The sequence below is a fragment of the Geotrypetes seraphini genome, chromosome 2 (assembly GCF_902459505.1).
Source record: "Geotrypetes seraphini chromosome 2, aGeoSer1.1, whole genome shotgun sequence".
Lineage (NCBI taxonomy): Eukaryota > Metazoa > Chordata > Amphibia > Gymnophiona > Dermophiidae > Geotrypetes > Geotrypetes seraphini.
This window is the reverse complement of record NC_047085.1, coordinates 329224436-329240973: the sequence shown is the minus strand read 5'-3', so window position 1 is coordinate 329240973 and position 16538 is coordinate 329224436. Positions and strand designations below refer to the sequence as shown.

The 16538-nt window shown below is 44.9% G+C and overlaps 1 protein-coding gene and 2 non-coding genes across 4 annotated transcripts in view; all 3 read left to right on the top strand.

Annotated features, from left to right (window-relative positions):
* Positions 1 to 2424: 2424 nt before the first annotated feature.
* Positions 2425 to 2497, top strand: TRNAR-ACG. The gene has a single exon. It is a non-coding gene; the product is annotated as a tRNA-Arg (tRNA).
* A 1516-nt stretch (positions 2498 to 4013) lies between these two features.
* Positions 4014 to 4086, top strand: TRNAR-ACG. Its single transcript has one exon. It is a non-coding gene; the product is annotated as a tRNA-Arg (tRNA).
* Positions 4087 to 12852: 8766 nt separating this feature from the next.
* The window catches only part of PDIA4 (protein disulfide isomerase family A member 4), an 84173-nt gene continuing 80487 nt past the window's right edge, over positions 12853 to 16538 (top strand). Inside the window, exon 1 of one of the 2 annotated variants that reach the window (XM_033930186.1) lies at positions 12853 to 13064. In XM_033930186.1, the coding sequence (XP_033786077.1) occupies positions 12977 to 13064 (88 nt within the window). In that variant the 5' untranslated portion in view covers positions 12853 to 12976. The remainder of the gene's footprint in view (positions 13065 to 16538) is intronic. The other variant, XM_033930187.1, reaches the window with a different exon arrangement.

The window sequence follows — 16538 nt, the reverse complement described above, 5'->3', positions numbered from 1 at the left end:
CAGTGTTATTCATATTTAATGAGTCCCAGATATCGAAATATAGAATCTATCTTCCATTAAAGATTTCTTGACAGAAGTTCAGCCACAATTTGTTCACATACATCAGGAAATTTCATCCAATGGTTTCCTCCCATACTCAAAATCTTCCGAGGCATTCCTAAAGATGACGTCTTTGCACCTAACACGCTCCAGAAATATCAGCAAATATTTATACCTTAATACTCTAGACCACAGTTCTTCAACCGCCGGTCCGCGGACCGGTGCCGGTCCGCGGACCGGTGCCGGTCCAAAAAAAATCTTCCTGGTCCGCGAAGGATTCGTTCCCCGCCGCAACAAAAGGCAGGCGTCAGCTGACTTTCAACTTCCTGTTGCAGTCGCTGTGCCGGGACTCCTGCCTTCGCCGGGACTCCTGCCTTCCACCGCGTTTGCCTCCTGCCTTGTCTCCGCACCTCCAGACCAGCAGCAGCAGCTCTGTATGCTTTTAACTTCGGCACAGAGCTGCCCCTAATCAATAGTTTAGCGCGGTTTCATAAGGCAGACTCGGGGCCTTTGCTAGGCCGGCCCACATCGCATCATCGAAGCGGGCCGGCTATCAAAGGCCCCGAGGCTGCCTCATGAAACCGCGCTAAACTACTGCTTAGGGGCAGCTCTGTGCCAAAGTTAAAAGTACACAGAGCTGCCGCTGTTGGTCTGGACTCTTGGACCGCTGAAGGAGGGCAAAGAGCAGCTGTCCTGGAGGTTTCCCTTCCTCTCGCCTTTGCAGGTCCCTTTTTTTTTTCCTTCAAACGGCAACGGCATCGATATCAATCAAGTAAGTTCAACTGTTCCTTGCAAGCGGTTCTGCTCGGCCAAAGCTTCCCCTCTTACATGAGCCACCCTCAGGGAAAAGAAAGTGACCTGCAAAGGTGAGGGGAAGGGGGGCAGTTGATGGAAGTTAGGGGGGGGATAGAGAGAAAAGGGGCAGATGATGGAATGGAGGAGATGAGAGAGAGAAGTGGACAGATGATGGAAGTGGGAAGAAAGGAGAGAGAGCAGAAGGCAGATGGATGTCAGTTGAGAGGGGAGAGCTGATGCTGAATGGAAGTGGGGAAAGAACACATACAGGATGGAAGGAGGAGATAATAAAGGTGGAAGAAAATAGTAAGATAATGGAGGGGTGAGGGAAAGGGGTGACAAGCTGTGAGTAGACACAGTGAAAAAAGGGAAACAGGACTAAATAGTAAGAAATAATTTAATTTAGATGGAGGCAGAAAATAGAGAAGGAAGACCAGAGAAGAAAAGGGAAGAGAGAGCAGAGAATGATATCAGATCTGACTGGAGGAAATGAGAAGAGAGAGTGCTAAAAACCACAGGGTGGAGGGAAGGACAGAGATGCCAGACCATGAGGGGAACAGAAGAAAGATGATGGATGCTAGACCAAATTGGGGGGGGGGGGGTGGCAGGAGGAGAGATGGCAGAGAAAGACAGACAGTGAGTGGAAGGGGCAGATGCTGGACTGAAGAGACAGAGAAGGTTATCTTGCCACTGTACTGGGCCATGGTACGCGTGACTGGACAGCTGGTCATGATGGACCTCTGGTCTGACCCAGCAGTGGCAATTCTTATGTTCTTAGGGCAGACACTGGCTGGAAGAGAGTGAAAAGGCAATGAAAGCAGAAAACAGAGACGACAAAAGGTAGAAAAAAATAATTTTATTTCTATCTTGTGATTCAAATATATCAGATTTGAAATATGTATCTTGCTAGACATAACTGGGGAGTGCAAAGCCCAGGCAGTGCTTCTTTAGCTTCCAGCTTGCTTAGGGCTCTCTCTGACCAGGGGGCAGTTGCATTAGTTCCACTCCCCTAACACCATTCCTGTCATGTGTGACTGTGGTATTCTGTTACATGATATTTGTGTAGCATTTTGTAATAATTTGGCTTATTCAGTTTTCTTGATAGTAGAGGGGATATATGTGAAGGGGAGGGGAGACAGGGGTTTTGTTGATTTTTGCCCTGTATTATTTGTATTTATAAAATGACAATTGTATAGAATATTGTTTCTTTTTATACTTTAATAAAATATGTTCAATATAAAATCATAACTATTTGAGGCTTGTGCGGATGGGATCAGATGGTTTGTGGGACCGAGCTCGCGGGGACGGGGCGGCGATGGTTTTTTCAAAAATTTCAGTCTTAGGAGTTTGCCGGTCCACTAAATAATTATTTTATTTCCGCCGGTCCATAGGTGTAAAAAGGTTGAAGAACACTGCTCTAGACAACTATTCGGTGGCATTCCACAAGAGAGCTCCATGCCAGCTTCCTGAAACACAGATAAGAAAAATGAAGCATTTAATAGTTCCCCATGGAGATACATCTGTACAAGGGTACGTTCATGTCACAGCCTTCTCTTTTCCTGTAACATTATTGGCAAGTTGTAGCACAATGGTCCAGTGGCGCAATGGATAACGCATCTGACTACGGATCAAAAGATTCCAGGTTCAACTCCTGGCTGGATCGTGGTTAGAAGGCAACTTTTTGTTCAATTGCAAAAATTGATCAAAAACCACAAAGATTATATAATTCAGTAGCCCAACAGGAAAAAGTCATGTATCCCCTCACAGAGAAGCAGAATATCCAAAAATCATGGAAACACAAACCTTATTCCCCTCCTCACAAGATCCCTGCTGTATACATCACAGGTACTAGCACTAGAATCTTTGTTACGAATAGATTAGTTTTTCTATGAATACTCTTTCAGGCTGATTCAGCTTCCTAACGTGTCCCAAGAAGTCAAATAAAGAAACAACCAAGAACTCCACCAGTGTTATTCATATTTAATGAGTCCCAGATATCTAAATATAGAATCTATCTGCCTATACCATATTACTGATCTATTCCATTAAAGATTTCTTGACAGAAGTTCAGCCACAATTTGTTCACATACATCAGGAAATTTCATCCAAAGGTTTTTCTCCCATACGGTAAATCTTCCGAGGCATTCCTAAAGTAGACGTCCTTGCAACTAACACGCTCCTGTAATATCAGCAAATATTTATATCTTAATATTCTAGACAACCCCTATTCAGTGGCATTCCACAAGAGGGTTCCATGTCAGCTTCCTGAAACACAGATAAGAAAAAGGAAGCATTTCACAGTTCCCCATGGAGACACATCGGTACAAGGGTACGTTTATGTCACAGCCTTCTCTTTTCCTGTAACATTACTGGCAAATTGTAGCACAGTGGCGCACTGGATAACGCATCTGACTACGGATCAGAAGATTCCAGGTTCAACTCTTGGCTGGATCGTGGTTACAATTCACCATTTTGTTCAATTGCAAAAATTGATCAAAAACCCCCAAGGTTATATAATTCAGTAGCCCAAGAGGAAAAAGTCATGTATCCCCTCACAGAGATGCAGAATATCCAAAAATCATGGAAACACAAACTTTATTCCCCTCCTCACAAGATCCCTGCTGTATACATCACACGTACTAGCACTAGGATCTTTTTTACGAATAGATTAGTTTTTCTATGAATATTCTCTCAGGCTGATTCAGCTTCCTAACGTATCCCAAGAAGTCAAATAAAGAAACAACCAAGAACTCCACCAGTGTTATTCATATTTAATGAGTCCCAGATATCGAAATCTAGAATCTATCTGCCTATACCATATTACTGATCTATTCCATTAAAGATTTCTTGACAGAAGTTCAGCCACAATTTGTTCACATACATCAGGAAATTTCATCCAAAGGTTTCCTCCCATACGCAAAATCTTCCGAGGCATTCCTAAAGATGACGTCTTTGCACCTAACACGCTCCAGAAATATCAGCAAATATTTATACCTTAATACTCTAGACAACCCCTATTCAGTGGCATTCCACAAGAGGACTCCATGTCAGCTTCCTGAAACACAGATAAGAAAAAGGAAGCATTTCACAGTTCCCCATGGAGACACATCGGTACAAGGGTACGTTTATGTCACAGCCTTCTCTTTTCCTGTAACATTATTGGCAAGTTGTAGCACAATGGTCCAGTAGCGCAATGGATAACGCATCTGACTACGGATCAGAAGGTTCCAGGTTCAACTCCTGGCTGGATCGTGGTTACAAGGCAAGTTTTTGTTCAATTGCAAAAATTGATCAAAAACCACCAAGGTTATATAATTCAGTAGCCCAACAGGAAAAAGTCATGTATCCCCTCACAGAGAAGCAGAATATCCAAAAATCATGGAAACACAAACTTTATTCCCCTCCTCACAAAATCCCTGCTGTATACATCACACGTACTAGTACTAGGATCTTTGTTACGAATAGATTAGTTTTTCTATGAATACTCTTTCAGGCTGATTCAGCTTCCAACGTATCCCAAGAAGTCAAATAAAGAAACAACCAAGAACTCCACCAGTGTTATTCATATTTAATGAGTCCCAGATATCGAAATATAGAATCTACCTGCCTATACCATATTACTGATCTATTCCGTTAAAGATTTCATGACAGAAGTTCAGCCACAATTTGTTCACATACATCAGGAAATTTCATCCAAATGTTTTCCTCCCATACAGAAAATCTTCCGAGGCATTCCTAAAGATGACATCTTTGCACCTAACATGCTCCAGAAATATCAGAAAATATTTATACCTTAATATTCTAGACAACCGCTATTCAGTGGCATTCCACAAGAGGGCTCCATGTCAGCTTCCTGAAACACAGATAAGAAAAAGGGAGCATTTCACAGTTCCCCATGGAGACACATCGGTACAAGGGTACGTTTATGTCACAGCCTTCTCTTTTCCTGTAACATTATTGGCAAGTTGTAGCACAGTGGTGCAATGGATAACGCATCTGACTACGGATCAGAATATTCCAGGTTCAACTCCTGGCTGGATTGTGGTTACAAGGCACCCGTTTGTTCAATTGCAAAAATTGATCAAAAACCAAGGTTATATAAGTCAGTAGCCCAACAGGAAAAAGTCATGTATTCCCTCACAGAGAAGCAGAATATCCAAAAATCATGGGAACACAAACTTTATTCCCCTCCTCATAAGATCCCTGCTGTATACATTACACATACTAGCACTAGGATCTTTGTTGCGAATAGATTAGTTTTTCTATGAATATTCTTTCAGGCTGATTCAGCTTCCTAACGTATCCCAAGAAGTCAAATAAAGAAACAACCAAGAACTCCACCAGTGTTATTCATATTTAATGAGTCCCAGATTTCGAAATATAGAATCTACCTGCCTATACCATATTACTGATCTATTCCATTATAGATTTCATGACAGAAGTTCAGCCATAATTTGTTCACATACATCAGGAAATTTCATCCAAATGTTTTCCTCCCATACGGATGTTGATTTGAGACCAGTCCGAGACAAGTGCAGCAGATAGTCCAGCACGGAAGACAAGGAGGCAGATTGCGGCTCCATGTGTAGCATAGCACACTAAGAGGAAAATCTGGTCCACTTTTGAGAATAACACTCATAGTGGACCGTTTTCTGGAAGCCTCAAGAACATCCCGAACAGATTGAGAGAACTGGAACGAGGCAGTTAGGTGACGAGGTACCAAGCTGTCAAGTGCAGAGACTGCAGGTTGGGATGAAGAAGAGAGCCGTGACTGAGAAAGCAGAGAGGGAAAAACTGGTAGAAGCAGAGGCTCCCTGGCACTGAGTCGAAGCAGCAGGGAAAACCAGGGTTGTCCGGGCCATCGAGGAGCTATCAGAATCATGGTGGCGTGGACGGATTGAGCATGACGAGAGTCTTCAGAATTAGAGGAAATGGAGGGAATGCAGAGAAATAGGTCCGTCCAGTCCAGAAGAAAAGCATCCACCTTGAGCCGGTAAGGAGAATTAATCCTGGAGCAGAAACGAGGCAACTTGTGGTTGAGGGGTGATGCAAACAGATCTACTTGTGGGGTCCCCCACCGAGCAAACACCTGACGCAGAGTTGACGAATTGAGGGATCATTCGTGAGGTTGTAGAAGGCGACTCAGTTTGTCCGCCAGGCAGTTCTGCTGGCCCTGAATGTATACCACTCTGAGAAAGATGTTGTGATGTATCGCCCAATCCCAAATCCTCAGAGCTTCCCGGCAAACAGACAGGGAACCCGTACCTCGCTGCTTGTTGACATAATACATGGCCACTTGATTGTCCGAACGAGAACCACGTGGTCACGAAGCAGATGATGGAAAGCCTTGAGAGCGTTGAAAATGGCTATGAACTCCAAGAGATTGATGTGATAGCGATGCTCCTCGCTGGACCAAGGGCCCTGGGTCTGGAGGCCATCGAGGTGAGCCCCCCAAGCATAGGCAGACGAGTCTGTCGTCAGGATCTTCTGCGGAGGAGGTGCATGAAACAAAAAGCCTCTGGAAAGATTGGACGAGAGCATCCACCAGCGGAGAGATTGTTTCAACAAAGGAGTCACCGTAATATGGTGAGAGACTGGATCGCGATCCTGCCGCCACTGCAAGGCCAGGGTCCACTGCGGAACTTGGAGGTGAAGTCTGGCAAAAGGTGGTATGAACGGTGGAGGCCATGTGTCCCAGCAGGACCATCATGTGCTTGGTCGAGATTGTCGAAAGAAGGGACACACCCTGGCAAAGTCCGATGAGAGCCTCCTGACGAGGTCGAGGCAGAAACGATTGGCAACACTGCTCCGATGAACTGGAGAGACTGGGAAGGACACAACTGGGACTTGGGGAAGTTGACCTCGAATCCCAGACGTTGAAGGAACAGATTAGTCTGTTGGGTCGCTGTAATAACCTCCGGCCGAAACAACGCTTTGATGATCCAGTCGTCGAGGTATGTGAATACCTGAAAACCCTGCGTCCACAGGGCTGTGGCTACCACCACGAGACACTTCGTGAAAACCTTCGGGGAAGAAGCAAGCCCGAAGGGAAGAACATGATACTGTAGATGGAGATTCCCCACTCGAAACCTCAGAAACTGACGAGAGGCCGGATTAATCGGGATGTGAGTATAGGCCTCTTTGAGATCCAGGGAGCATAATCAGTCCCCCTCATCCATCAGGGGGTACAATGTCGGGAGAGAGAGCATGCAAAATGTTTCCTTGACCAGACATTTGTTGAGAGCTCTCAGGTCCAGAATGGGACGCAAGTCCCCGGTCTTCTTGGGAACCAGAAAAGACCGGGAATAAAACCCCATGTTCCGTTGGCACGCAGGAACCTCCTCAATATCCCGGAGGTGGAGGAGAGCCTGAACCTCCCAGAGAAGAAGGGGAAGTTGCGACCTGTCAGAAGGAAACTCTCTTAGGGGCAGATCTGGATGTACATGCCGGAAATGAAGAGAGTACCCCTCCCGAATTATGATGAGAACCCATGCGTCCGATGTAATCAGCTCCTACTGATGATAAAAATGACGGAGCCGACCCCCTATGGGCAGGAGGGAAGGCTGGTGGACGAAAGAGGCTGGTATGCCCTGACTGAGATTGTCAAAAGGATGGCGCTGGCTTGGCCACCACAGGCGTCTGAGGTTTGGGGGGATGCTGCTGCTGCTGCGTCCACCACAGCGGCGGACAGGAAAGAGCCAGTGTAGACTTCTGCGGGTAGCGCTGTGGAGGAAGTTTATATGGCTTAGCAGGAGGAGCCCGCGCCTTAGGTCGCACCAGGGAGGCGAAGGACCACTCGTGTTCCGAGAGGCACTTCGTGGCCGCCTCAATCGAGTCATCAAACAGCTCGTTCCCCACACAAGGAAGATTCGCCAGACAATCCTGTAATTGGGGTCCATATCCACAATGCGCAGCCAGGCCAAGTGGCGCATAGCCACCGTAAAAGCCGTGATCCTAGATGACAGTTCAAAGGCATCATACGTAGCCTGGAGCATATAGAGACAAATCTGGGAAAGCGTCTCCTGAAGCTGATGGAAGTCCAGCCAACAGTGAGCGGGCAAGTCAGGGAGAAAAGACTGTAAGATCTTAAGGCAGTGTTTGAAATAGGAGGTAAAATTAAAGTTGTAATTAAGGACTCGGTTCACCATCATCGAGTTCTGGTAAAGGCGGCAGCCAAATTTGTCCATCATAAGCCCTTCCCTGCCCAGAGGGACAGCAGCATAGACCCGGGAGGCTTCTCAAAGCCCTTACAAGGGACCGTGTGATAGTGAGATTCCATCTTGGAAGGGATAGCAGGAATGGCATAGGGGGTCTCCAGATTTCTGAAGAATGTTTGCTTCAATACCTGATTCAGGGGAAGACGCAAAGACTCATTGGGAGGATGAGGGAGCTCCAACTCATCCAAATATTCCTGGGTATACCGGGATTCAGACTGGAGATCCAGCTGAAGAGCCTTACCCATGTCAGAGACAAACCTCACGAAAGAGGAGGTCCGAGAAGAAATGACCTCATGTGGCAAAGAAGATCCAGATCATCGAGCCTCCGAAAAGGAAGGGGACGCTTCCCTAGAATATAGAGCAGGCATATCAGAGTCCCGAGAAAAGGACAATGAGGAAGTCCTGCTCCGTGGCGGTCAAAGAGTGTCCGCGCTGCATCCTGGAGTTCGAGGAACAGGAGAAGAGAAACCTCCCAAACGGCTTCGAGGGAGGGGTCCTCGACCTCGACATGCCACGCCCCGGAGAGACAGAAGGGGAGGGCGGCTGTCGAGAACGAGACTTGTGTCTTGGTTGCACAGAGGCCTCAAGGGACCTCGAGGTTCACGGGGCAGGAGACCGTCCTCGCCGAGAAGAGTCCCTCGGCCGCTTAGATGGCAGGTGCCTTGAGGTCGAGGCAGACTTAGCCCGGTGCTTCGATCGAGGCTCACGGGTTAGGGACCCAAGCCTCGAAGCAGCAGGATAAGAATCACTGGAAGACAGCTGGCGAGACCTACGAGACCGATCTCGAGGGGCCTCGGGGGGATGCTCAGGTTGGCCTGCCGAGAGCAGGGTTAAGGCAGGAGCAAGCTGACTCAAGACCGATGAGATCTGAGTCTTCAGAATAGCCTTCAACATGTCCTCGAACATCGCCACCGAGACCATTGGATCCGGTAGTACTGGTGCAGCAGTGCACTCCAACGAGGGCGACCTCGAGGAAGAGTATTCCCTATGTGTGGAGGCATGCTTGGAGGAAGGTCTCAAAGAGGCCGGTACCATCGTGCTCACCTGAGACCCCGTGGAAGGCTTCTTCAGCAGTGTACCTGAGGGAGGAAGAGGAGACTTACCCATAGCGGGGGTTTTCGCTGGAGCAGCCACTGAGGCCTTGGAGGACGAGGGCGATTTCGACGAAGTCGAGGCTGAGGTCGCACCGATCGGAGGATCCATTGCTCCGAAGAGCTTGAGGATCTTCGCACACCGCCTACGAAGTGCCCACGGTTGGAGAGTAGCACAGCGTGGGCAGGATTCGGTCCAGTGATTGGCCCCCAGGCACTCAATGCACCAACGATGAGGGTCGGTAATAGAAATCACCCGACCGCACTAAGTGCATTTCTTAAACTCGGTAACAGGCCGAAACATAAGGCCAAAAACACAGCCAGGCGGCCCAGTCGAGACCCAGGGCTCCCGGGTCAAGCGACGAAGGAGAAAGTATATATATATATATTTTTTTAGAAACACGCTACACAGCAGCTCACCCGATTAAAACAAAAAAAGGAGCAAGCTGCGGTGCAAGAGGCACTTAGCGATCACGCAGAGCAGAGGAACAGGGCTTCTGGCTCCGCGGAAAACTAAGAACTGAGGACACGCTGAGGAGATGCGCGCCATGACTCGGGCGGGAAGGCACACGCGTATGCGCAGTATACTCACAAGCTTGAAGATCTACAAGCATATTTGCTTCCAAGGCTGTCCGCTCAGGGCTCCATTGATGACGTCACCCACATGTAGAGAATATGCTGCCTGCTTATCCTGGGATAATATAGGATCCCCTAATGAATTATGCCCTATTGGAAACCATAGGAGGGACCTACCTAGACCCTACCAGGTCTACCAACTGCACTCATACAGAGACCCGCTCATTCAGTTAACACACAAACAAGAAAAAAGAAAAAAAAAAGTGGAGAAAAAGCCTCAGTTCATCTTCATATGGCAAAACGCCTCAGCTTCTATGTGTGTGGATGTGAGCATTTGGAAAGCCTCTACAGTTGCTGGTGGAGTAGGCTGGAATCATTCCCCTGACGCAGCTTAGCGAAATGGAGTTTTCCCCGTAGGGAAAGAGTGGCTGCGGGACCAGGCAGGCTTGCACATTTTGGATGCATGGCAGACAGCCTGGACACCGTCTGCAGCTAAGTGTTTGTTTTTTCCTGCTTACCATTGACTGTGTTTGAGACTCATATATGTGCTGCTTGCTCTATTCACATTTTTTGAAGTTTTGTTATTTGGCGTGGGTTTTTTTGAGGTGGTTCCTACGAGGGCTACTATAGTGTTTCTCACTGCTGAGTGAACTGATACATTTTGGACCTTGCTTAATGGTTGTTTATAAGTGGAGTTTTTTGCCATATGAAGATGAACTGAGGCTTTTTCTCCACTTTTTTTCCCTTTTTCTTGTTGTTTGTGTGTTAAGTGAATGAGCAGGTCTCTGTATGAGACCTGGTAGTGTCTAGGTAGGTCCCTCCTATGGTTTCCAATAGGGCATAATTCATTAGTTTTAGGAGTTTTGTATGTCTTTCCTGAGATTTTTTTGGGTAGTTATAATATAGGATCCCCAATACACTTTTGGGAATTCCAAAAATGGACTTCTGGCTATGCCCCTGGCAAACACCTTATTGAAATCCTCAGCAACTCTTAAGGGTTTTTCTGGAAAATTTAGAAACTAAAATAAAAACTCGAACATTTTCTTATTAAAAAATGGGATACAGTTGTGTTGCAACAATTACTGAAGGTTAAATATCAATATCATAATATTTTGAGTGCAAGAGCAAGAAGTGATTTATTTGTTAGCCAGGCCAGCTATTATGTACATTCAAACAAAGCAAGTAAATTGTTAGCAGCATTTTTGAAAGGTAAGAGAAATAGGAAGCATATCACTGCTATTAGAAATGGGAAAGGTCCAATAGTTACAGAAAGTGAGGATATCTCAAAACAATTTATGGAATTCTATTTTTTAAATAAACAACAAATTTTATTCCTCTGAATGTATTAATGCTAATGATATTTGTAAAGCTTTTTGGAATAAATTAGATGGCCCCAAGCTTTCAGAAAATGACAGAGGTATTAAATTCCCCTACAGGTATATCAGAGCAGGAAATTGTAAAGGCCATTTAGCTCATTACAATCTGGTAAGACCCCAGGATTCGATGGATATACTGTAGAATTCTATAAGCAATTCCAGAACCTTTTACTGTCACATTTACAATGTGCATACAGTTATGTATTAGAAGAAGGGTCATTTCAAGGTACTATGAGAGAAACCCTTATTATTGCAATTCCAAAGCCTGATAGAGACCCAATTGATGTAAGTAACTATAGACCACTTTTAGTCTCAGCATAAGGAATGAGAAGCATTAGGGTCAGTCAAAGCTAAAGTGTCATGGAGGCCTGTCAGAGCCATGACCTATGCTGAAACTAAAAGTGGCAAAACTTTATTATTTCAAAAGCTAAGAAGGTAGTCTAGAGGTTAAGGGAGTGGTCTTGGACCCTGCTGAGCTGGGCTCAAGACGGCTTGAACCAAGCAAAAATATGTTTTCCCGTCACAGTTCTGAGGTAAAACACAGACCTCCTTTAGCTGAAGTGTTTCCTCAAATTATTAATAGGACTGTCAGCACAGATTGGGAGTCAGAAACGGCAACAGTTAACAGCCGTGGAATGAGGAGCTAAAACGCAGACCTGCAGACATGAAATCTGAACCCTCAGCTGTCAAAAATGAAAGATTTTTTAAGAACGTGCGGTTTTCGTTTCAATGATATGAAATTAAACGAAAAGTGTCAAGGAAAGTGTGAAATAACTTATAAGTTTCATGGCTCTCCATCATTCTCTTCTTGATTTGGCCGAGAATTTTTCAGCGGCTCCTCGTATAAAACAGTCAAGTACCCAGCAAGAAATTTACACAACTCCTCGGGATCTTCAAACTTCTCGGGGTAATACATTGAGACCCTAGTTGTTTAGTTGGGGACCGTAAGATATGCCAAAAATTGTTTCCTCCACTTCATGGTGTTAGCTACCAAATCCGTGAGTTTAATCAATTTTTCAATAATTCCCTATCCTTTAAAAAAGCCCCGAAAGAATACTAGAAATAATTTTTGTTTTGCTCAACGCCGCCCCTTATCGCGTCCTCCGTCATTTTTGAAAAGTTAGCTCCTAATTCTATAAAATTATTCGCAATACAGATAACAGATGCTACACAATACATAATATTACAGTTACACTGTATTTCTTAACCTTCTCCAAATATTTTTTTTTAAAAAAACAAGACTACAATAAGCTCATGCTTAACTCGGGAAAAGTTTATTACAGGTCTTATTCTCCATCAAGGCTATTTTATAACATAATAAACACCCCAACATAAAACCAACATTTACCAAGAACGCGTTTGTTTGCTCCCATTACTACCTCCACCCCTCAGAAAACACTACGCGCGGATACCACCGACGGGCTCTTTCAACACTATTCAAGCCTTTCCCCACCCCGCCAGTACCCAGGAGCCAATCAACTTCAAGCCCCATCTTCCTCATCACCTATTCTAGAATCTCCACCAATCCGAGAGCGACGTGTTTAGTATCCGTTTCCTGGTCACCGCCCTATGCATTGCCTATTGGGGAGAAGTGTCAGCCCGCTATTGGTTGAGTGTACTGGTGGCCAATGGGAGGCGGGCAGCTCAGGTTAGAAACAAAAAGGTGGGCCGGTCTGAGCCTAGGCTGTATGTATCCCGTCCTGGACTTTTTACGTGAAGCGATACGACGCACACGTACGGCCTAGAAAAAGCTGATTGGCTACTGGGTTAGGCGTCTTGTCGGGCCGACCAATCGGCTCGGGGTAGCGGCTGGAGCGTGCTGAATTTAGGTGCTCTGAGGGTGGTTGCGAGTGGTGGTGCTGTAGAGTGGCGTGGGGTCGTGATGTCGCTGGGTAAAGTCGGGTGGTCGCTGCTGTTACTTGTGGGGCTCGCGCGGCTGAATGAGATGGCCCGCGCGGCGGAGACAGGAGGTGAGCGCGAAATACGACTGGAGGGAAACGGTAACAGTGCAAAAGAAGCCTCCCCCCCGGGAAAGGGGCTTCGAGGTGTGACAAGCTCTATAACCGAGAAATAGCCTTTGGTGGAATTTAAGTTCACATTTGGGAAATCTCTTCCCTTTTCCCCCCCCCCCCCCAAAAAAAAGGAAAGACATCCAACATGTTTTAATCGGGATTGATTGTCCTTTAGTTGGGAAGTCCTGAGATTTGTCGCAACTCAGAGGTGAGGGAATCCCCATCCTAATGGGGTCGATACCCAACAAAAAGACAAAAAAGTTAGTAAATCTAAGCAACGTGATAGATTTATTTCTATTTCGTTTACAAGTCCGAAAAGTATCGATATCTCCCCCCCCCCCCCCTACGTTTCTTATTGTGTTAACAATACATGTGTTCGGCAGTGAACACGCAACCCACTTTAAGTTCAAGAAGTTGTTGCACGGTATTTACTTTGTATTGGTCCTTTAATTATGGGTGACGAGCTGACAGCAGCCACACTACTTTTATCAGAGAAAAGAGGGGTAAAGCAAAGGGGAAGAAGAAGATTGAGAGAGGCGGTGGAAAGGTGAACTTTTTTCAGTCTGATAATGTGAAATATTGTAAATCAAAATGATAGTATTGCTGTTAAGGTTGAATGGAGGTGTTATATTGTGTCTCAGAGTTTATGCCAAATCCACATATTTTCCTTTAAAAGCTTATTGTAATATAGAGCTACCAGTTGAACTGCCCAATGTCTCTTTTTACTTTCATGAAGGCAACTGCAAATGGTACCTAGTGCAGTTGCTCTTTCATTGGCATAAGTATTGTCTCTGTCGACCTATTTTTTTTGGCCCTGTATATGAATACAGGGATAAGTGAATTCTAGTGTTGAGGCGGAGGAGAGTTGGTATCTTGTCTTATTGTATTAGGATCACAGCTGAGTGATCGTATACCCTATAACAAGCAGCATTCAAAGTAACAATTTTTTGTTTCTGCATTCTTTTGCTGTTTTTTGTTTAATGCATTTTGTCTGGCAACTTCCCTTTTTCTTTTTTTAAGATCAGATGTGTTCCCTTTGTTTTTAAATTGACCACATTACCTGTTTACCTAAATGACTTGTCCAAAGGCTGGTATAATTTAAGTCATCATGTAGTAGGTATGCTTTGCTTGATTTGGTACGATTCTAAGGCCAGATCAGCAGAACAGTATTATTGATTTGTATTTCATTCTGAGTATTACTGACTAAATAGGTAGCACATTCAAGAACAATTTTTAAAAAATATTTGTATTAAATTTGGGAAGAGCAGGGGCACTTTCCCGGGCCTGGGTAAAAGCAGGATCGTCTGGATTTTTAAAATGCTACCTTAAGAACAGAGTTCTTTGCATTTTGCAGAGTTCTTTTCATTTTCATTTTGCAGCCACTGTTGTCTGGCTCTTTGCCCTGTCCTGACCCCCTGACCTACAGTTTACCTTTGGGGGCAGGATTGAGCAAAGGTGGATAGAGCAGATCTTTGCTTCCAGAAGGGCTGCAACCACCTGGATCTAGCCCCCATTGCTTCCAGGAGGGCTGCATCCAGGCAAACCTTAGGAAATTGAAAGACTGGGCGTCCAAATGGCAGATGAAATTTATTGTGGACAAATGCAAAGTGATACATTGAAACCTTCCGCCCATTGTGCAGTGACTAAAAAAGCAATCAAAATGTAGGAATTATTAAAAAGGGATGGTTAACAAGACTAAGATAATGCCTCTGTACTGCTCCATGGTGCGACCTCACCTGGAGTACTGCATTCAGTTCTGGTCTTGTTATTTCAAGAAAGATATAAGGGGCACTAGAAAAGGTTTAAAGAAGAACAATCAAGATGATAAAAGAGATGGAATTCCTCTCTTATGAGGAAAGACTAAAAAGGTTAGGGCTTTTCAGCTTGAAAAAGGCAGCTGAGGGGAGATATCCTGATTGGAATAGAACGGGTACAAGTGGATCGATTTTTCGCTCTGTCAAAAATTACAAAGACTTGGACGCTTGATGAAGTTACAGGGAAATACTTTTAAAACCAATTGGAGGAAGTATTTTTTTAACTCGGAGAATAGTTAAGCTCTAGAACGAGTTGCCAAAGGTTGTGGTACAAGTGGATAGCGTAGCTGGTTTTAAGAGAGGTTTGGACAATTTCCTGGAGGAAAAGTCCATAGTCTGTTATTGAGACATACATGGGGGAAGCTACAGGTTGCCCTGGATCAGTAGCTACTCATTGGTTTTTTGCCAGGTACTAATGACCTGGATTGGCCACCGTGAGGATGGGCTACTGAGCTAGATGGACCATTAGTCTGATCCAGTAAGGCTATTTTATGTTCTTATCCAGTGCATTTCTTGCTCTTTCCAACTGCGTTTCCATTCAGCTTGACTACTTCCTCTGGGTCTAACATCTTTGGCATTCTCTTCCCTCGTAAGGGTGTAGCTGTGGGAGGTCAAGCCCCCCAACCCCCCATTCTTGGCTCGGGTTCCTCCAGAGGCAGTGCATATTCTGTCTGGCATTCCCCCACCCCTCAACCTATGCAGTATAGCATCTCTCTCCTTTCCCTTCTCCCCATTGTCCAACGTCTCTTTCATTTTCCCCTTCTCCAGTTGCTGCTGCAGTTCTCTAACCTCAGCTCTTTCAAGGCAGCCTTGCCTCTCGCTGACCCAGAACTTTCTTTGCACGACGCTGCTGAGAGAAAGCTTCTAGGTTGGTAAGAGGTGAAGCTCCCTTGAAAGAGCTGAGTGGTAGTGGCTCCCTTTTCCCCTTTTTATACATGGCAAGGATTTTAAATATGATGTCTTGCTTGAACATTGATTTAAAAAAAAAAAAGAAAACATATATAGAATAATAGAATAAAAGGGTGTTTTCAATTTTTAAAAAAGGGGGAGGTTTTTTTGACCAATGATTGCTCAAAATATGTGACTAGTACATGAATGCTATTTGGCTTCGCAGTTCTGTTTCACTGAGGTCTTTTCTTCACCCAAGATATTGTTACTCTCTATGTGTTCCATTTATTTGAGATATTGGAACTCACAGCTTTAGCATTTTTTTATTTTATGTTGGAGAATGACACTGGGGCAAAGTTTGTCCCCGTCCTCTCAGGCTCTGTCCTCCATTTGCATATGCCTCGGAACACTTATGATTTTATATTTAAATCTTTCTTTTAAAATATAAAAAGGGATAGCAGTTTATAAATCACAGTGGTTTATAAATGGACAGCAGTTTATAAATCACAAATAAAGGTTTCCATTTCAATCTGGTTTTGGTACATCTTTCCCAAAGATTTGGTTTCGGTTGCCTATCTTTTTACATCATATGGGAAGGTAATTGGATTGTCTTTCAGACATAAGTGTAGAAGAGAACCTAAACTGTGTAGTGGATGAACACGAAAACAAGTGTCTATTAAAGGTTGGAAATGTTTCTTGATGTCAGCAACAATGGATGAGTGTTGCAGTA